Source organism: Heptranchias perlo, chromosome 24 (genome assembly GCF_035084215.1).
Source record: "Heptranchias perlo isolate sHepPer1 chromosome 24, sHepPer1.hap1, whole genome shotgun sequence".
In the NCBI taxonomy this organism is placed as follows: Eukaryota; Metazoa; Chordata; class Chondrichthyes; order Hexanchiformes; family Hexanchidae; genus Heptranchias; species Heptranchias perlo.
In genome coordinates this window covers 47,171,514-47,191,551 of record NC_090348.1, presented here as the reverse complement: position 1 = coordinate 47,191,551, position 20,038 = coordinate 47,171,514, and the positions used below count along the sequence as shown (strand labels likewise).

The following is a 20,038-nucleotide window of genomic DNA, read 5'->3' as shown; positions in this document are numbered from 1 at the left end:
ATTTCAGTCTCTGTGTTTCACTGTGCTCTCAGTTATCTCAGTCTCTGTGTTTCACTGTGTTCTCTCTTATCCCAGTCTCTGTGTTTCACTGTGCTCTCTGTTATCTCAGTCTCTCTGTTTCACTGTGCTCTCTGTTATTTCAGTCTCTGTTTCACTGTGCTCTCTGTTATCTCAGTCTCTGCGTTTCACTGTGCTCTCTCTTATCCCAGTCTCTGTGTTTCACTGTGCTCTCTGTTTCCTCAGTCTCTGCGTTTCACTGTGCTGTCTGTTATCTCAGTCTCTGTGTTTCACTGTGCTCTCTGTTATCTCAGTCTCTGTGTTTCACCGTGTTGTCTGTTAATTCAGTCTCTGTGTTTCACTGTGCTCTCTGTTATCTCAGTCTCTGTGTTTCACTGTGTTCTCTGTTATCTCAGTCTCTGTGTTTCACTGTGTTCTCTGTTATTTCAGTCTCTGTGTTTCACTGTGTTCTCTGTTATCTCAGTCTCTGTGTTTCACTGTCTTCTCTGTTATCTCAGTCTCTGTGTTTCACTGTGTTCTCTGTTATCTCAGTCTCTGTGTTTCACTGTGTTCTCTGTTATCTCAGTCTCTGTGTTTTACTGTGCTCTCTGTTATCTCAGTCTCTGTGTTTCACTGTGCTCTCTGTTATCTCAGTCTCTGTGTTTCACTGTGTTCTCTGTTATCTCAGTCTCTGTGTTTCACTGTGTTCTCTGTTATCTCAGTCTCTGTGTTTCACTGTGCTCTCTGTTATCTCAGTCTCTGTGTTTCACCGTGTTGTCTGTTATTTCAGTCTCTGTGTTTCACTGTGCTCTCTGTTATCTCAGTCTCTGTGTTTCACTGTGTTCTCTGTTATCTCAGTCTCTGTGTTTCACTGTGTTCTCTGTTATTTCAGTCTCTGTGTTTCACTGTGCTCTCTGTTATCTCAGTCTCTGTGTTTCACTGTGCTCTCTGTTATCTCAGTCTCTGTGTTTCACTGTGTTCTCTGTTATCTCAGTCTCTCTGTTTCACTGTGTTCTCTGTTATCTCAGTCTCTGTGTTTCACTGTGTTCTCTGTTATCTCAGTCTCTCTGTTTCACTGTGTTCTCTGTTATCTCAGTCTCTGTGTTTCACTGTGTTCTCTGTTATCTCAGTCTCTGTGTTTCACTGTGTTCTCTCTTATCCCAGTCTCTGTGTTTCACTGTGTTCTCTGTTATCTCAGTCTCTGTGTTTCACTGTGTTCTCTGTTATCTCAGTCTCTGTGTTTCACTGTGTTCTCTGTTATCTCAGTCTCTGTGTTTCACTGTGTTCTCTCTTATCCCAGTCTCTGTGTTTCACTGTGTTCTCTGTTATCTCAGTCTCTCTGTTTCACTGTGTTCTCTGTTATCTCAGTCTCTGTGTTTCACTCTGCTCTCTGTTATCTCAGTCTCTGTGTTTCACTCTGCTCTCTTTTATCTCAGTCTCTGTGTTTCACTGTGCTCTCTGTTATCTCAGTCTCTCTGTTTCACTGTGCTCTCTGTTATCTCAGTCTCTGTGTTTCACTGTGCTCTCTGTTATCCCAGTCTCTGTGTTTCACTGTGCTCTCTGTTATCTCAGTCTCTCTGTTTCACTCTGCTCTCTGTTATCTCAGTCTCTGTGTTTCACTGTGCTCTCTGTTATCTCAGTCTCTGTGTTTCACTGTGTTGTCTGTTATCTGAGTCTCTGTGTTTCACTGTGTTGTCTGTTATTTCAGTCTCTGTGTTTCACTGTACTCTCAGTTATCTCAGTCTCTGTGTTTCACTGTGTTCTCTCTTATCCCAGTCTCTGTGTTTCACTGTGCTCTCTGTTATCTCAGTCTCTCTGTTTCACTGTGCTCTCTGTTATTTCAGTCTCTGTTTCACTGTGCTCTCCGTTATCTCAGTCTCTGCGTTTCACTGTGCTCTCTCTTATCCCAGTCTCTGTGTTTCACTGTGCTCTCTGTTTCCTCAGTCTCTGCGTTTCACTGTGCTGTCTGTTATCTCAGTCTCTGTGTTTCACTGTGCTCTCTGTTATCTCAGTCTCTGTGTTTCACCGTGTTGTCTGTTAATTCAGTCTCTGTGTTTCACTGTGCTCTCTGTTATCTCAGTCTCTGTGTTTCACTGTGTTCTCTGTTATCTCAGTCTCTGTGTTTCACTGAGTTCTCTGTTATTTCAGCCTCTGTGTTTCACTGTGTTCTCTGTTATCTCAGTCTCTGTGTTTCACTGTGTTCTCTGTTATCTCAGTCTCTGTGTTTCACTGTGTTCTCTGTTATCTCAGTCTCTGTGTTTCACTGTGTTCTCTGTTATCTCAGTCTCTGTGTTTTACTGTGCTCTCTGTTATCTCAGTCTCTGTGTTTCACTGTGTTCTCTGTTATCTCAGTCTCTGTGTTTCACTGTGTTCTCTGTTATCTCAGTCTCTGTGTTTCACTGTGCTCTCTGTTATCTCAGTCTCTGTGTTTCACCGTGTTGTCTGTTATTTCAGTCTCTGTGTTTCACTGTGCTCTCTGTTATCTCAGTCTCTGTGTTTCACTGTGCTCTCTGTTATCTCAGTCTCTCTGTTTCACTGTGTTCTCTGTTATTTCAGTCTCTGTGTTTCACTGTGCTCTCTGTTATCTCAGTCTCTGTGTTTCACTGTGCTCTCTGTTATCTCAGTCTCTGTGTTTCACTGTGTTCTCTGTTATCTCAGTCTCTGTGTTTCACTGTGTTCTCTGTTATCTCAGTCTCTGTGTTTCACTGTGTTCTCTGTTATCTCAGTCTCTCTGTTTCACTGTGTTCTCTGTTATCTCAGTCTCTGTGTTTCACTGCGTTCTCTGTTATCTCAGTCTCTGTGTTTCACTGTGTTCTCTCTTATCCCAGTCTCTGTGTTTCACTGTGTTCTCTGTTATCTCAGTCTCTGTGTTTCACTGTGTTCTCTGTTATCTCAGTCTCTGTGTTTCACTGTGTTCTCTGTTATCTCAGTCTCTGTGTTTCACTGTGTTCTCTCTTATCCCAGTCTCTGTGTTTCACTGTGTTCTCTGTTATCTCAGTCTCTCTGTTTCACTGTGTTCTCTGTTATCTCAGTCTCTGTGTTTCACTCTGCTCTCTGTTATCTCAGTCTCTGTGTTTCACTGTGTTCTCTGTTATCTCAGTCTCTGTGTTTCACTGTGTTCTCTCTTATCCCAGTCTCTGTGTTTCACTGTGTTCTCTGTTATCTCAGTCTCTGTGTTTCACTGTGTTCTCTGTTATCCCAGTCTCTGTGTTTCACTGTGCTCTCTGTTATCTCAGTCTCTCTGTTTCACTGTGCTCTCTGTTATCTCAGTCTCTGTGTTTCACTGTGTTCTCTCTTATCCCAGTCTCTGTGTTTCACTGTGCTCTCTGTTATCTCAGTCTCTCTGTTTCACTGTGCTCTCTGTTATCTCAGTCTCTGTTTCACTGTGGCTCTCTGTTTACTCAGTCTCTGTGTTTCACTGTGTTCTCTGTTATCTCAGTCTCTGTGTTTCACGATGCTCTCTGTTATCTCAGTCTCTGTGTTTCACTCTGCTCTCTGTTTCCTCAGTCTCTGTGTTTCACTGTGCTGTCTGTTATCTCAGTCTCTGTGTTTCACTGTGCTCTCTGTTATCTCAGTCTCTGTGTTTCACCGTGTTGTCTGTTATTTCCGTCTCTGTGTTTCACTGTGCTCTCTGTTATCTCAGTCTCTGTGATTCACTGTGTTGTCTGTTATTTCAGTCTCTGTGTTTCACGATGCTCTCTGTTATCTCAGTCTCTGTGTTTCACTCTGCTCTCTGTTATCTCAGTCTCTGTGTTTCACTGTGTTCTCTGTTATCTCAGTCTCTGTGTTTCACTGTGCTCTCTGTTATTTCAGTCTCTGTGTTTCACGATGCTCTCTGTTATCTCAGTCTCTGTGTTTCACTCTGCTCTCTGTTATCTCAGTCTCTGTGTTTCACTGTGTTCTCTGTTATCTCAGTCTCTGTGTTTCACTGTGTTGTCTGTTATTTCAGTCTCTGTGTTTCACGATGCTCTCTGTTATCTCAGTCTCTGTGTTTCACTCTGCTCTCTGTTATCTCAGTCTCTGTGTTTCACTGTGTTCTCTGTTATCTCAGTCTCTGTGTTTCACTGTGCTCTCTGTTATTTCAGTCTCTGTTTCACTGTGCTCTCTGTTATCTCAGTCTCTGCGTTTCACTGTGCTCTCTCTTATCCCAGTCTCTGTGTTTCACTGTGCTCTCTGTTTCCTCAGTCTCTGTGTTTCACTGTGCTGTCTGTTATCTCAGTCTCTGTGTTTCACTGTGCTCTCTGTTATCTCAGTCTCTGTGTTTCACCGTGTTGTCTGTTATTTCAGTCTCTGTGTTTCACTGTGCTCTCTGTTATCTCAGTCTCTGTGTTTCACTGTGTTCTCTGTTATCTCAGTCTCTGTGTTTCACTGTGTTGTCTGTTATTTCAGTCTCTGTGTTTCACTGTGCTCTCTGTTATCTCAGTCTCTGTGTTTCACTGTGCTCTCTGTTATCTCAGTCTCTGTGTTTCACTGTGTTCTCTGTTATCTCAGTCTCTGTGTTTCACTGTGTTCTCTGTTATTTCAGTCTCTGTGTTTCACTGTGCTCTCTGTTATCTCAGTCTCTGTGTTTCACTGTGCTCTCTGTTATCTCAGTCTCTGTGTTTCACTGTGTTCTCTGTTATCTCAGTCTCTCTGTTTCACTGTGTTCTCTGTTATCTCAGTCTCTGTGTTTCACTGTGCTGTCTGTTATCTCAGTCTCTGTGTTTCACTCTGCTCTCTGTTATCTCAGTCTCTGTGTTTCACTGTGCTCTCTGTTATCTCAGTCTCTGTGTTTCACTGTGTTCTCTGTTATCTCAGTCTCTGTGTTTCACTGTGTTGTCTGTTATTTCAGTCTCTGTGTTTCACTGTGCTCTCAGTTATCTCAGTCTCTGTGTTTCACTGTGTTCTCTCTTATCCCAGTCTCTGTGTTTCACTGTGCTCTCTGTTATCTCAGTCTCTCTGTTTCACTGTGCTCTCTGTTATTTCAGTCTCTGTTTCACTGTGCTCTCTGTTATCTCAGTCTCTGCGTTTCACTGTGCTCTCTCTTATCCCAGTCTCTGTGTTTCACTGTGCTCTCTGTTTCCTCAGTCATAGCGTTTCACTGTGCTGTCTGTTATCTCAGTCTCTGTGTTTCACTGTGCTCTCTGTTATCTCAGTCTCTGTGTTTCACCGTGTTGTCTGTTAATTCAGTCTCTGTGTTTCACTGTGCTCTCTGTTATCTCAGTCTCTGTGTTTCACTGTGTTCTCTGTTATCTCAGTCTCTGTGTTTTACTGTGCTCTCTGTTATCTCAGTCTCTGTGTTTCACTGTGTTCTCTGTTATCTCAGTCTCTGTGTTTCACTGTGTTCTCTGTTATCTCAGTCTCTGTGTTTCACTGTGCTCTCTGTTATCTCAGTCTCTGTGTTTCACCGTGTTGTCTGTTATTTCAGTCTCTGTGTTTCACTGTGCTCTCTGTTATCTCAGTCTCTGTGTTTCACTGTGTTCTCTGTTATCTCAGTCTCTGTGTTTCACTGTGTTCTCTGTTATTTCAGTCTCTGTGTTTCACTGTGCTCTCTGTTATCTCAGTCTCTGTGTTTCACTGTGCTCTCTGTTATCTCAGTCTCTGTGTTTCACTGTGTTCTCTGTTATCTCAGTCTCTGTGTTTCACTGTGTTCTCTGTTATCTCAGTCTCTGTGTTTCACTGTGTTCTCTGTTATCTCAGTCTCTCTGTTTCACTGTGTTCTCTGTTATCTCAGTCTCTGTGTTTCACTGTGTTCTCTGTTATCTCAGTCTCTGTGTTTCACTGTGTTCTCTCTTATCCCAGTCTCTGTGTTTCACTGTGTTCTCTGTTATCTCAGTCTCTGTGTTTCACTGTGTTCTCTGTTATCTCAGTCTCTGTGTTTCACTGTGTTCTCTGTTATCTCAGTCTCTGTGTTTCACTGTGTTCTCTCTTATCCCAGTCTCTGTGTTTCACTGTGTTCTCTGTTATCTCAGTCTCTCTGTTTCACTGTGTTCTCTGTTATCTCAGTCTCTGTGTTTCACTCTGCTCTCTGTTATCTCAGTCTCTGTGTTTCACTCTGCTCTCTGTTATCTCAGTCTCTGTGTTTCACTGTGCTCTCTGTTATCTCAGTCTCTCTGTTTCACTGTGCTCTCTGCTTTCTCAGTCTCTGTGTTTCACTGTGCTCTCTGTTATCCCAGTCTCTGTGTTTCACTGTGCTCTCTGTTATCTCAGTCTCTCTGTTTCACTGTGCTCTCTGTTATCTCAGTCTCTGTGTTTCACTGTGTTCTCTCTTATCCCAGTCTCTGTGTTTCACTGTGCTCTCTGTTATCTCAGTCTCTCTGTTTCACTGTGCTCTCTGTTATCTCAGTCTCTGTTTCACTGTGCTCTCTGTTTACTCAGTCTCTGTGTTTCACTGTGTTCTCTGTTATCTCAGTCTCTGTGTTTCACGATGCTCTCTGTTATCTCAGTCTCTGTGTTTCACTCTGCTCTCTGTTATCTCAGTCTCTGTGTTTCACTGTGTTCTCTGTTATCTCAGTCTCTGTGTATCACTGTGCTCTCTGTTATTTCAGTCTCTGTTTCACTGTGCTCTCTGTTATCTCAGTCTCTGCGTTTCACTGTGCTCTCTCTTATCCCAGTCTCTGTGTTTCACTGTGCTCTCTGTTTGCTCAGTCTCTGTGTTTCACTGTGCTCTCTGTTATCTCAGTCTCTGTGTTTCACCGTGTTGTCTGTTATTTCAGTCTCTGTGTTTCACTGTGCTCTCTGTTATCTCAGTCTCTGTGTTTCACTGTGTTCTCTGTTATCTCAGTCTCTGTGATTCACTGTGTTGTCTGTTATTTCAGTCTCTGTGTTTCACTGTGCTCTCTGTTATATCAGTCTCTGTGTTTCACTGTGCTCTCTGTTATCTCAGTCTCTGTGTTTCACTGTGTTCTCTGTTATCTCAGTCTCTGTGTTTCACTGTGTTCTCTGTTATTTCAGTCTCTGTGTTTCACTGTGCTCTCTGTTATCTCAGTCTCTGTGTTTCACTGTGCTCTCTGTTATCTCAGTCTCTGTGTTTCACTGTGTTCTCTGTTATCTCAGTCTCTCTGTTTCACTGTGTTCTCTGTTATCTCAGTCTCTGTGTTTCACTGTGTTCTCTGTTATCTCAGTCTCTCTGTTTCACTGTGTTCTCTGTTATCTCAGTCTCTGTGTTTCACTGTGTTCTCTGTTATCTCAGTCTTTGTGTTTCACTGTGTTCTCTCTTATCCCAGTCTCTGTGTTTCACTGTGTTCTCTGTTATCTCAGTCTCTGTGTTTCACTGTGTTCTCTGTTATCTCAGTCTCTGTGTTTCACTGTGTTCTCTGTTATCTCAGTCTCTGTGTTTCACTGTGTTCTCTCTTATCCCAGTCTCTGTGTTTCACTGTGTTCTCTGTTATCTCAGTCTCTCTGTTTCACTGTGTTCTCTGTTATCTCAGTCTCTGTGTTTCACTCTGCTCTCTGTTATCTCAGTCTCTGTGTTTCACTCTGCTCTCTGTTATCTCAGTCTCTGTGTTTCACTGTGCTCTCTGTTATCTCAGTCTCTCTGTTTCACTGTGCTCTCTGTTATCTCAGTCTCTGTGTTTCACTGTGCTCTCTGTTATCCCAGTCTCTGTGTTTCACTGTGCTCTCTGTTATCTCAGTCTCTCTGTTTCACTCTGCTCTCTGTTATCTCTGTCTTTGTGTTTCACTGTGCTCTCTGTTATCTCAGTCTCTGTGTTTCACTGTGTTGTCTGTTATCTCAGTCTCTGTGTTTCACTGTGTTGTCTGTTATTTCAGTCTCTGTGTTTCACTGTACTCTCAGTTATCTCAGTCTCTGTGTTTCACTGTGTTCTCTCTTATCCCAGTCTCTGTGTTTCACTGTGCTCTCTGTTATCTCAGTCTCTCTGTTTCACTGTGTTCTCTGTTATTTCAGTCTCTGTGTTTCACTGTGTTCTCTGTTATCTCAGTCTCTGTGTTTCACTGTCTTCTCTGTTATCTCAGTCTCTGTGTTTCACTGTGCTCTCTGTTATCTCAGTCTCTGTGTTTCACCGTGTTGTCTGTTATTTCAGTCTCTGTGTTTCACTGTGCTCTCTGTTATCTCAGTCTCTGTGTTTCACTGTGTTCTGTTATCTCAGTCTCTGTGTTTCACTGTGTTCTCTGTTATTTCAGTCTCTGTGTTTCACTGTGCTCTCTGTTATCTCAGTCTCTGTGTTTCACTGTGCTCTCTGTTATCTCAGTCTCTGTGTTTCACTGTGTTCTCTGTTATCTCAGTCTCTGTGTTTCACTGTGTTCTCTGTTATCTCAGTCTCTGTGTTTCACTGTGTTCTCTGTTATCTCAGTCTCTCTGTTTCACTGTGTTCTCTGTTATCTCAGTCTCTGTGTTTCACTGTGTTCTCTGTTATCTCAGTCTCTGTGTTTCACTGTGTTCTCTCTTATCCCAGTCTCTGTGTTTCACTGTGTTCTCTGTTATCTCAGTCTCTGTGTTTCACTGTGTTCTCTGTTATCTCAGTCTCTGTGTTTCACTGTGTTCTCTGTTATCTCAGTCTCTGTGTTTCACTGTGTTCTCTCTTATCCCAGTCTCTGTGTTTCACTGTGTTCTCTGTTATCTCAGTCTCTCTGTTTCACTGTGTTCTCTGTTATCTCAGTCTCTGTGTTTCACTCTGCTCTCTGTTATCTCAGTCTCTGTGTTTCACTCTGCTCTCTGTTATCTCAGTCTCTGTGTTTCACTGTGCTCTCTGTTATCTCAGTCTCTCTGTTTCACTGTGCTCTCTGTTATCTCAGTCTCTGTGTTTCACTGTGCTCTCTGTTATCCCAGTCTCTCTGTTTCACTGTGCTCTCTGTTATCTCAGTCTCTCTGTTTCACTGTGCTCTCTGTTATCTCAGTCTCTGTGTTTCACTGTGCTCTCTGTTATCTCAGTCTCTGTGTTTCACCGTGTTGTCTGTTATTTCAGTCTCTGTGTTTCACTGTGCTCTCTGTTATCTCAGTCTCTGTGTTTCACTGTGTTCTCTGTTATCTCAGTCTCTGTGTTTCACTGTGTTGTCTGTTATTTCAGTCTCTGTGTTTCACTGTGCTCTCTGTTATCTCAGTCTCTGTGTTTCACTGTGCTCTCTGTTATCTCAGTCTCTGTGTTTCACTGTGCTCTCTGTTATCCCAGTCTCTGTGTTTCACTGTGCTGTCTGTTTCCTCAGTCTCTGTGTTTCACTGTGCTGTCTGTTATCTCAGTCTCTGTGTTTCACTCTGCTTTCTGTTATCTCAGTCTCTGTGTTTCACTGTGTTCTCTGTTATCTCAGTCTCTGTGTTTCACTGTGTTCTCTGTTATCTCAGTCTCTGTGTTTCACTGTGCTCTCTGTTATCTCAGTCTCTGTGTTTCACTCTGCTCTCTGTTATCTCAGTCTCTGTGTTTCACTGTGTTCTCTGTTATCTCAGTCTCTGTGTTTCACTGTGTTCTCTGTTATCTCAGTCTCTGTGTTTCACTGTGTTCTCTGTTATCTCAGTCTCTCTGTTTCACTGTGTTCTCTGTTATCTCAGTCTCTGTGTTTCACTGTGTTCTCTGTTATCTCAGTCTCTGTGTTTCACTGTGTTCTCTCTTATCCCAGTCTCTGTGTTTCACTGTGTTCTCTGTTATCTCAGTCTCTGTGTTTCACTGTGTTCTCTGTTATCTCAGTCTCTGTGTTTCACTGTGTTCTCTGTTATCTCAGTCTCTGTGTTTCACTGTGTTCTCTCTTATCCCAGCCTCTGTGTTTCACTGTGTTCTCTGTTATCTCAGTCTCTCTGTTTCACTGTGTTTTCTGTTATCTCAGTCTCTGTGTTTCACTGTGTTCTCTCTTATCCCAGTCTCTGTGTTTCACTGTGCTCTCTGTTATCACAGTCTCTCTGTTTCACTGTGCTCTCTGTTATCTCAGTCTCTGTTTCACTGTGTTCTCTGTTATCTCAGTCTCTGTGTTTCACTGTGTTCTCTGTTATCTCAGTCTCTGTGTTTCACTGTGTTCTCTCTTATCCCAGTCTCTGTGTTTCACTGTGTTCTCTGTTATCTCAGTCTCTGTGTTTCACTGTGTTCTCTGTTATCTCAGTCTCTGTGTTTCACTGTGTTCTCTGTTATCTCAGTCTCTGTGTATCACTGTGCTCTCTGTTATTTCAGTCTCTGTTTCACTGTGCTCTCTGTTATCTCAGTCTCTGCGTTTCACTGTGCTCTCTCTTATCCCAGTCTCTGTGTTTCACTGTGCTCTCTGTTTGCTCAGTCTCTGTGTTTCACTGTGCTGTCTGTTATCTCAGTCTCTGTGTTTCACTGTGCTCTCTGTTATCTCAGTCTCTGTGTTTCACCGTGTTGTCTGTTATTTCAGTCTCTGTGTTTCACTGTGCTCTCTGTTATCTCAGTCTCTGTGTTTCACTGTGTTCTCTGTTATCTCAGTCTCTGTGATTCACTGTGTTGTCTGTTATTTCAGTCTCTGTGTTTCACTGTGCTCTCTGTTATCTCAGTCTCTGTGTTTCACTGTGCTCTCTGTTATCTCAGTCTCTGTGTTTCACTGTGTTCTCTGTTATCTCAGTCTCTGTGTTTCACTGTGTTCTCTGTTATTTCAGTCTCTGTGTTTCACTGTGCTCTCTGTTATCTCAGTCTCTGTGTTTCACTGTGCTCTCTGTTATCTCAGTCTCTGTGTTTCACTGTGTTCTCTGTTATCTCAGTCTCTCTGTTTCACTGTGTTCTCTGTTATCTCAGTCTCTGTGTTTCACTGTGTTCTCTGTTATCTCAGTCTCTCTGTTTCACTGTGTTCTCTGTTATCTCAGTCTCTGTGTTTCACTGTGTTCTCTCTTATCCCAGTCTCTGTGTTTCACTGTGTTCTCTGTTGTCTCAGTCTCTGTGTTTCACTGTGTTCTCTGTTATCTCAGTCTCTGTGTTTCACTGTGTTCTCTGTTATCTCAGTCTCTGTGTTTCACTGTGTTCTCTCTTATCCTAGTCTCTGTGTTTCACTGTGTTCTCTGTTATCTCAGTCTCTGTGTTTCACTGTGTTCTCTGTTATCTCAGTCTCTGTGTTTCACTGTGTTCTCTGTTATCTCAGTCTCTGTGTTTCACTGTGTTCTCTCTTATCCTAGTCTCTGTGTTTCACTGTGTTCTCTGTTATCTCAGTCTCTCTGTTTCACTGTGTTCTCTGTTATCTCAGTCTCTGTGTTTCACTCTGCTCTCTGTTATCTCAGTCTCTGTGTTTCACTCTGCTCTCTGTTATCTCAGTCTCTGTGTTTCACTGTGCTCTCTGTTATCTCAGTCTCTCTGTTTCACTGTGCTCTCTGTTATCTCAGTCTCTGTGTTTCACTGTGCTCTCTGTTATCTCAGTCTCTCTGTTTCACTCTGCTCTCTGTTATCTCTGTCTTTGTGTTTCACTGTGCTCTCTGTTATCTCAGTCTCTGTGTTTCACTGTGTTGTCTGTTATCTCAGTCTCTGTGTTTCACTGTGTTGTCTGTTATTTCAGTCTCTGTGTTTCACTGTACTCTCAGTTATCTCAGTCTCTGTGTTTCACTGTGTTCTCTCTTATCCCAGTCTCTGTGTTTCACTGTGCTCTCTGTTATCTCAGTCTCTCTGTTTCACTGTGTTCTCTGTTATTTCAGTCTCTGTGTTTCACTGTGTTCTCTGTTATCTCAGTCTCTGTGTTTCACTGTCTTCTCTGTTATCTCAGTCTCTGTGTTTCACTTTGTTCTCTGTTATCTCAGTCTCTGTGTTTCACTGTGTTCTCTGTTATCTCAGTCTCTGTGTTTTACTGTGCTCTCTGTTATCTCAGTCTCTGTGTTTCACTGTGCTCTCTGTTATCTCAGTCTCTGTATTTCACTGTGTTCTCTGTTATCTCAGTCTCTGTGTTTCACTGTGTTCTCTGTTATCTCAGTCTCTGTGTTTCACTGTGCTCTCTGTTATCTCAGTCTCTGTGTTTCACCGTGTTGTCTGTTATTTCAGTCTCTGTGTTTCACTGTGCTCTCTGTTATCTCAGTCTCTGTGTTTCACTGTGTTCTCTGTTATCTCAGTCTCTGTGTTTCACTGTGTTCTCTGTTATTTCAGTCTCTGTGTTTCACTGTGCTCTCTGTTATCTCAGTCTCTGTGTTTCACTGTGCTCTCTGTTATCTCAGTCTCTGTGTTTCACTGTGTTCTCTGTTATCTCAGTCTCTGTGTTTCACTGTGTTCTCTGTTATCTCAGTCTCTGTGTTTCACTGTGTTCTCTGTTATCTCAGTCTCTCTGTTTCACTGTGTTCTCTGTTATCTCAGTCTCTGTGTTTCACTGTGTTCTCTGTTATCTCAGTCTCTGTGTTTCACTGTGTTCTCTCTTATCCCAGTCTCTGTGTTTCACTGTGTTCTCTGTTATCTCAGTCTCTGTGTTTCACTGTGTTCTCTGTTATCTCAGTCTCTGTGTTTCACTGTGTTCTCTGTTATCTCAGTCTCTGTGTTTCACTGTGTTCTCTCTTATCCCAGTCTCTGTGTTTCACTGTGTTCTCTGTTATCTCAGTCTCTCTGTTTCACTGTGTTCTCTGTTATCTCAGTCTCTGTGTTTCACTCTGCTCTCTGTTATCTCAGTCTCTGTGTTTCACTCTGCTCTCTGTTATCTCAGTCTCTGTGTTTCACTGTGCTCTCTGTTATCTCAGTCTCTCTGTTTCACTGTGCTCTCTGTTATCTCAGTCTCTGTGTTTCACTGTGCTCTCTGTTATCCCAGTCTCTCTGTTTCACTGTGCTCTCTGTTATCTCAGTCTCTCTGTTTCACTGTGCTCTCTGTTATCTCAGTCTCTGTGTTTCACTGTGCTCTCTGTTATCTCAGTCTCTGTGTTTCACCGTGTTGTCTGTTATTTCAGTCTCTGTGTTTCACTGTGCTCTCTGTTATCTCAGTCTCTGTGTTTCACTGTGCTCTCTGTTATCCCAGTCTCTGTGTTTCACTGTGCTCTCTGTTATCTCAGTCTCTCTGTTTCACTCTGCTCTCTGTTATCTCTGTCTTTGTGTTTCACTGTGCTCTCTGTTATCTCAGTCTCTGTGTTTCACTGTGTTGTCTGTTATCTCAGTCTCTGTGTTTCACTGTGTTGTCTGTTATTTCAGTCTCTGTGTTTCACTGTACTCTCAGTTATCTCAGTCTCTGTGTTTCACTGTGTTCTCTCTTATCCCAGTCTCTGTGTTTCACTGTGCTCTCTGTTATCTCAGTCTCTCTGTTTCACTGTGTTCTCTGTTATTTCAGTCTCTGTGTTTCACTGTGTTCTCTGTTATCTCAGTCTCTGTGTTTCACTGTCTTCTCTGTTATCTCAGTCTCTGTGTTTCACTTTGTTCTCTGTTATCTCAGTCTCTGTGTTTCACTGTGTTCTCTGTTATCTCAGTCTCTGTGTTTTACTGTGCTCTCTGTTATCTCAGTCTCTGTGTTTCACTGTGCTCTCTGTTATCTCAGTCTCTGTGTTTCACTGTGTTCTCTGTTATCTCAGTCTCTGTGTTTCACTGTGTTCTCTGTTATCTCAGTCTCTGTGTTTCACTGTGCTCTCTGTTATCTCAGTCTCTGTGTTTCACCGTGTTGTCTGTTATTTCAGTCTCTGTGTTTCACTGTGCTCTCTGTTATCTCAGTCTCTGTGTTTCACTGTGTTCTCTGTTATCTCAGTCTCTGTGTTTCACTGTGTTCTCTGTTATTTCAGTCTCTGTGTTTCACTGTGCTCTCTGTTATCTCAGTCTCTGTGTTTCACTGTGCTCTCTGTTATCTCAGTCTCTGTGTTTCACTGTGTTCTCTGTTATCTCAGTCTCTGTGTTTCACTGTGTTCTCTGTTATCTCAGTCTCTGTGTTTCACTGTGTTCTCTGTTATCTCAGTCTCTCTGTTTCACTGTGTTCTCTGTTATCTCAGTCTCTGTGTTTCACTGTGTTCTCTGTTATCTCAGTCTCTGTGTTTCACTGTGTTCTCTCTTATCCCAGTCTCTGTGTTTCACTGTGTTCTCTGTTATCTCAGTCTCTGTGTTTCACTGTGTTCTCTGTTATCTCAGTCTCTGTGTTTCACTGTGTTCTCTGTTATCTCAGTCTCTGTGTTTCACTGTGTTCTCTCTTATCCCAGTCTCTGTGTTTCACTGTGTTCTCTGTTATCTCAGTCTCTCTGTTTCACTGTGTTCTCTGTTATCTCAGTCTCTGTGTTTCACTCTGCTCTCTGTTATCTCAGTCTCTGTGTTTCACTCTGCTCTCTGTTATCTCAGTCTCTGTGTTTCACTGTGCTCTCTGTTATCTCAGTCTCTCTGTTTCACTGTGCTCTCTGTTATCTCAGTCTCTGTGTTTCACTGTGCTCTCTGTTATCCCAGTCTCTCTGTTTCACTGTGCTCTCTGTTATCTCAGTCTCTCTGTTTCACTGTGCTCTCTGTTATCTCAGTCTCTGTGTTTCACTGTGCTCTCTGTTATCTCAGTCTCTGTGTTTCACCGTGTTGTCTGTTATTTCAGTCTCTGTGTTTCACTGTGCTCTCTGTTATCTCAGTCTCTGTGTTTCACTGTGTTCTCTGTTATCTCAGTCTCTGTGTTTCACTGTGTTGTCTGTTATTTCAGTCTCTGTGTTTCACTGTGCTCTCTGTTATCTCAGTCTCTGTGTTTCACTGTGCTCTCTGTTATCTCAGTCTCTGTGTTTCACTGTGCTCTCTGTTATCCCAGTCTCTGTGTTTCACTGTGCTGTCTGTTTCCTCAGTCTCTGTGTTTCACTGTGCTGTCTGTTATCTCAGTCTCTGTGTTTCACTCTGCTCTCTGTTATCTCAGTCTCTGTGTTTCACTGTGTTCTCTGTTATCTCAGTCTCTGTGTTTCACTGTGTTCTCTGTTATCTCAGTCTCTGTGTTTCACTGTGCTCTCTGTTATCTCAGTCTCTGTGTTTCACCGTGTTGTCTGTTATTTCAGTCTCTGTGTTTCACCGTGCTCTCTGTTATCTCAGTCTCTGTGTTTCACTGTGTTCTCTGTTATCTCAGTCTCTGTGTTTCACTGTGTTCTCTGTTATTTCAGTCTCTGTGTTTCACTGTGCTCTCTGTTATCTCAGTCTCTGTGTTTAACTGTGCTCTCTGTTATCTCAGTCTCTGTGTTTCACTGTGTTCTCTGTTATCTCAGTCTCTGTGTTTCACTGTGTTCTCTGATATCTCAGTCTCTGTGTTTCACTGTGTTCTCTGTTATCTCAGTCTCTCTGTTTCACTGTGTTCTCTGTTATCTCAGTCTCTGTGTTTCACTGTGTTCTCTGTTATCTCAGTCTCTGTGTTTCACTGTGTTCTCTCTTATCCCAGTCTCCGTGTTTCACTGTGTTCTCTGTTATCTCAGTCTCTGTGTTTCACTGTGTTCTCTGTTATCTCAGTCTCTGTGTTTCACTGTGTTCTCTGTTATCTCAGTCTCTGTGTTTCACTCTGCTCTCTGTTATCTCAGTCTCTGTGTTTCACTCTGCTCTCTGTTATCTCAGTCTCTGTGTTTCACTGTGCTCTCTGTTATCTCAGTCTCTCTGTTTCACTGTGCTCTCTGTTATCTCAGTCTCTGTGTTTCACTGTGCTCTCTGTTATCCCAGTCTCTGTGTTTCACTGTGCTCTCTGTTATCTCAGTCTCTCTGTTTCACTGTGCTCCCTGTTATCTCAGTCTCTGTGTTTCACTGTGCTCTCTGTTATCTCAGTCTCTGTGTTTCACCGTGTTGTCTGTTATTTCAGTCTCTGTGTTTCACTGTGCTCTCTGTTATCTCAGTCTCTGTGTTTCACTGTGTTCTCTGTTATCTCAGTCTCTGTGTTTCACTGTGTTGTCTGTTATTTCAGTCTCTGTGTTTCACTGTGCTCTCTGTTATCTCAGTCTCTGTGTTTCACTGTGCTCTCTGTTATCTCAGTCTCTGTGTTTCACTGTGCTCTCTGTTTTCCCAGTCTCTGTGTTTCACTGTGCTGTCTGTTTCCTCAGTCTCTGTGTTTCACTGTGCTGTCTGTTATCTCAGTCTCTGTGTTTCACTCTGCTCTCTGTTATCTCAGTCTCTGTGTTTCACTGTGTTCTCTGTTATCTCAGTCTCTGTGTTTCACTGTGTTGTCTGTTATTTCAGTCTCTGTGTTTCACTGTGCTCTCTGTTATCTCAGTCTCTGTGTTTCACTGTGTTCTCTCTTATCCCAGTCTCTGTGTTTCACTGTGCTCTCTGTTATCTCAGTCTCTGTTTCACTGTGCTCTCTGTTTACTCAGTCTCTGTGTTTCACTGTGTTCACTGTTATCTCAGTCTCTGTGTTTCACGGTGCTCTCTGTTATCTCGGTCTCTGTGTTTCACTCTGCTCTCTGTTATCTCAGTCTCTGTGTTTCACTGTGTTCTCTGTTATCTCAGTCTCTGTGTTTCACTGTGTTCTCTGTTATCTCAGTCTCTCTGTTTCACTGTGTTCTCTGTTATCTCAGTCTCTGTGTTTCACTATGTTCTCTGTTATCTCAGTCTCTGTGTTTCACTGTGCTGTCTGTTATCTCAGTCTCTGTGTTTCACTCTGCTCTCTGTTATCTCAGTCTCTGTGTTTCACTGTGCTCTCTGTTATCTCAGTCTCTGTGTTTCACTGTGTTCTCTGTTATCTCAGTCTCTGTGTTTCACTGTGTTGTCTGTTATTTCAGTCTCTGTGTTTCACTGTGCTCTCAGTTATCTCAGTCTCTCTGTTTCACTGTGTTCTCTCTTATCCCGGTCTCTGTGTTTCACTGTGCTCTCTGTTATCTCAGTCTCTCTGTTTCACTGTGCTCTCTGTTATTTCAGTCTCTGTTTCACTGTGCTCTCTGTTATCTCAGTCTCTGCGTTTCACTGTGCTCTCTCTTATCCCAGTCTCTGTGTTTCACTGTGCTGTCTGTTTCCTCAGTCTCTGCGTTTCACTGTGCTGTCTGTTATCTCAGTCTCTGTGTTTCACTGTGCTCTCTGTTATCTCAGTCTCTGTGTTTCACCGTGTTGTCTGTTAATTCAGTCTCTGTGTTTCACTGTGCTCTCTGTTATCTCAGTCTCTGTGTTTCACTGTGTTCTCTGTTATCTCAGTCTCTGTGTTTCACTGTGTTCTCTGTTATTTCAGTCTCTGTGTTTCACTGTGCTCTCTGTTATCTCAGTCTCTGTGTTTCACTGTGTTCTCTGTTATCTCAGTCTCTGTGTTTCACTGTGTTCTCTGTTATCTCAGTCTCTGTGTTTCACTGTGCTCTCTGTTATCTCAGTCTCTGTGTTTCACTGTGCTCTCTGTTATCTCAGTCTCTGTGTTTCACTGTGTTCTCTGTTATCTCAGTCTCTGTGTTTCACTGTGCTCTCTGTTATCTCAGTCTCTGTGTTTCACTCTGCTTTCTGTTATCTCAGTCTCTGTGTTTCACTGTGTTCTCTGTTATCTCAGTCTCCGTCTTTCACTGTGCTCTCTGTTATCTCAGTCTCTGTGTTTCACTGTGCTCTCTGTTATTTCAGTCTCTGTGTTTCACTGTGCTGTCTGTTATCTCAGTCTCTGTGTTTCACTGTGCTCTCTGTTATTTCAGTCTCTGTTTCACTGTGATCTCTGTTATCTCAGTCTCTGCGTTTCACTGTGCTCTCTCTTATCCCAGTCTCTGTGTTTCACTGTGCTCTCTGTTTCCTCAGTCTCTGTGTTTCACTGTGTTCTCTGTTATCTCAGTCTCTGTGTTTCACTGTGTTCTCTGTTATCTCAGTCTCTGTGATTCATTGTGCTCTCTGTTATCTCAGTCTCTGTGTTTCACTGTGTTCTCTATTATCCCAGTCTCTGTGTTTCACTCTGCTCTCTGTTTCCTCAGTCTCTGTGTTTCACTGTGTTCTCTGTTATCCCAGTCTCTGTGTTTCACTGTGTTCTCTGTTATCCCAGTCTCTGTGTTTCACTATGCTCTCTGTTATCTCAGTCTCTGTGATTCATTGTGCTCTCTGTTATCTCAGTCTCTGTGTTTCACTCTGCTCTCTGTTATCTCAGTGTCTGTGATTCATTGTGCTCTCTGTTATCTCAGTCTCTCTGTTTCACTGTGCTGTCTCTTTGTTTCTCTTTGTTTGTTCCCTGTCCCTTTTCCAATTTAAATCTTCAACATTTTTTCAGAAACACGTGAAGACCGGACAAAGCGACTCTTCAGGCATTACACAGTTGGATCCTACGATAACTTTTCATCTCACAGGTAGGAGACCTCATTTCCTTTATCAGGAGATATTTTGTACTGGGCAGAGTAAAGGGATAGTATTGTTGGGTTTCAGTGCAGGCCAAACCGATGCAATGACCATGAGCTCCCTCTGCTAGCTGTGCGGGTCCTGTAGGACATGGGCATGGGACAGGTACAACCCATTACCTACAGAATATGCAAATGAAATTGATCTTTGCCACTAGCACCATATGGGCTCGTAGCAAATTTTCTTTACCAAACATAAAACGGGCACAGTGTAAGACAGTCTGCCAATTTACGATGAGCCATATCATGTTACTGGCGAAGACCGATTTCGCCCCCTATAAGGAATTGGTTGTAATCTTCCAAAATTCACTAGATTCTGGAAAGTTCCTAGTGGATTGGAAAACCGCAAATATAACGCCCGTATTCAAGAAAGAAGGGAGACAGAAAGCAGGTAACTATAGACCAGTTAGCCTAACATCTGTCATTGGGAAAATGCTAGAATTGATTATTAAGGAAGTGTAGCAGGATATCTAGAGGACTAGAGTACAAGGGGGCAGAAGTTTTGCTGCAGCTATACAAAACCCTGGTTAGACCGCACCTGGAGTACTGTGAGCAGTTCTGGGCACCGCACCTTCGGAAGGACATATTGGCCTTTGAGGGAGTGCAGCGTAGGTTTACTAGAATGATACCCGGACTTCAAGGGTTAAGTTACGAGGAGAGATTACACAAATTGGGGTTGTATTCTCTGGAGTTTAGAAGGTTAAGGAGTGATCTGATCGAAGTTTATAAGATATTAAGGGGAACAGATAGGGTGGATAGAGAGAAACTATTTCCGCTGGTTGGGGATTTTAAGAGTAGGAGGCACAGTCTAAAAATTAGAGCCAGACCTTTCAGGAGCAAGATTAGAAAACATTTCTACACACAAAGGGTGGTAGAAGTTTGGAACTTTCTTCCGCAAATGGCAATTGATACTAGCTCAATTGCTAAATTTAAATGTGAGATAGATAGCTTTTTGGCAACCAAAGGTATTAAGGGATATGGGCCAAAGGTGGGTATATGGAGCTCGATCACAGATCAGCCATGATCTTATCAAATGGCGGAGAAGGCACGAGGGGCTGAATGGCCTACTCATGTTCCTATGTTACTATGACATTTAGAGACTCAAAATAGACTCATGGAGAGTCAACATGGTTTTATGAAAGGGAAATCATGTTTGACAAATTTATTAGAGTTCTTTGAGGAAGTAACGAGCAGGGTGGATCAAGGGACACCAGTAGATGTAGTGTATTTGGATTTCCAAAAGGCATTTGATAAAGTGCCACATAAAAGGTTACTGCACAAGATAAGAGCTCATGGTGTTGGGGGTAATGTATTAGCATGGATAGAGGACTGGCTAACTAACAGAAAACAGAGAGTCGGGATAAAGGGGTCATTTTCAGGATGGCAATCTGAAACTAGTGGGATGCCGCAGGGATCAGTGTTGGGGCCTCAACTATAAATATCAATGACTTGGATGAAGGAACAGAGTGTCTTGTGGCCAAATTTGCTGATGATACAAAAGTAGGTGGAAAAGCAAGATCTGAGGAAGACAAAGTGTCTGCAAAGGGATATTGACAGGTTCAGCGAGTGGGCAAAAATTTGGCAGATGGAGTATAATGTGGGAAAATGTGAAGTCATCCACTTTGGGAGGAAGAATAAAAAAGAAAAATATTATATAAACGGAGAAAGACTACAGAATGCTGCGGTACAGAGGGATTTAGGTGTCCTTGTACATGAAACACAAAAAGTTAGCATACAGATGCAGCAGGTAATTGGGAAGGCAAATGGAATATTTGCCCTTATTTCAAGGGGGATGGAGTATAAAAGCAGGGAAGTCTTGCTACAAGTGTATAGGGTGCTGGTGAGACCACACCTAGAGTACTGCTTACAGTTCTAGTGCCCTTATTTAAGGAACCATATACTTGCATTGGAGGCAGTTCAGAGAAGGTTCACTCGGTTGATTCCAGGTGTGGAAGGGTTTTC

General features: G+C 42.7%; 1 protein-coding gene across 7 annotated transcripts in view; it reads left to right on the top strand.

Annotated features, from left to right (window-relative positions):
* Window positions 1–20,038, top strand: part of shank3a (SH3 and multiple ankyrin repeat domains 3a) — a 777,353-nt gene that overhangs the window by 592,509 nt on the left and 164,806 nt on the right. For 6 of the 7 annotated variants that reach the window (XR_010967116.1, XM_068005243.1, XM_068005244.1 and 3 more), the window contains one exon: window positions 17,953–18,028. Coding sequence is in view for 6 of the 7 variants with exons in the window: in XM_068005243.1 (XP_067861344.1) it covers window positions 17,953–18,028 (76 nt within the window). In the remaining variant the exon portion in view is untranslated. The remainder of the gene's footprint in view (window positions 1–17,952; window positions 18,029–20,038) is intronic. The other variant, XM_068005245.1, reaches the window with a different exon arrangement.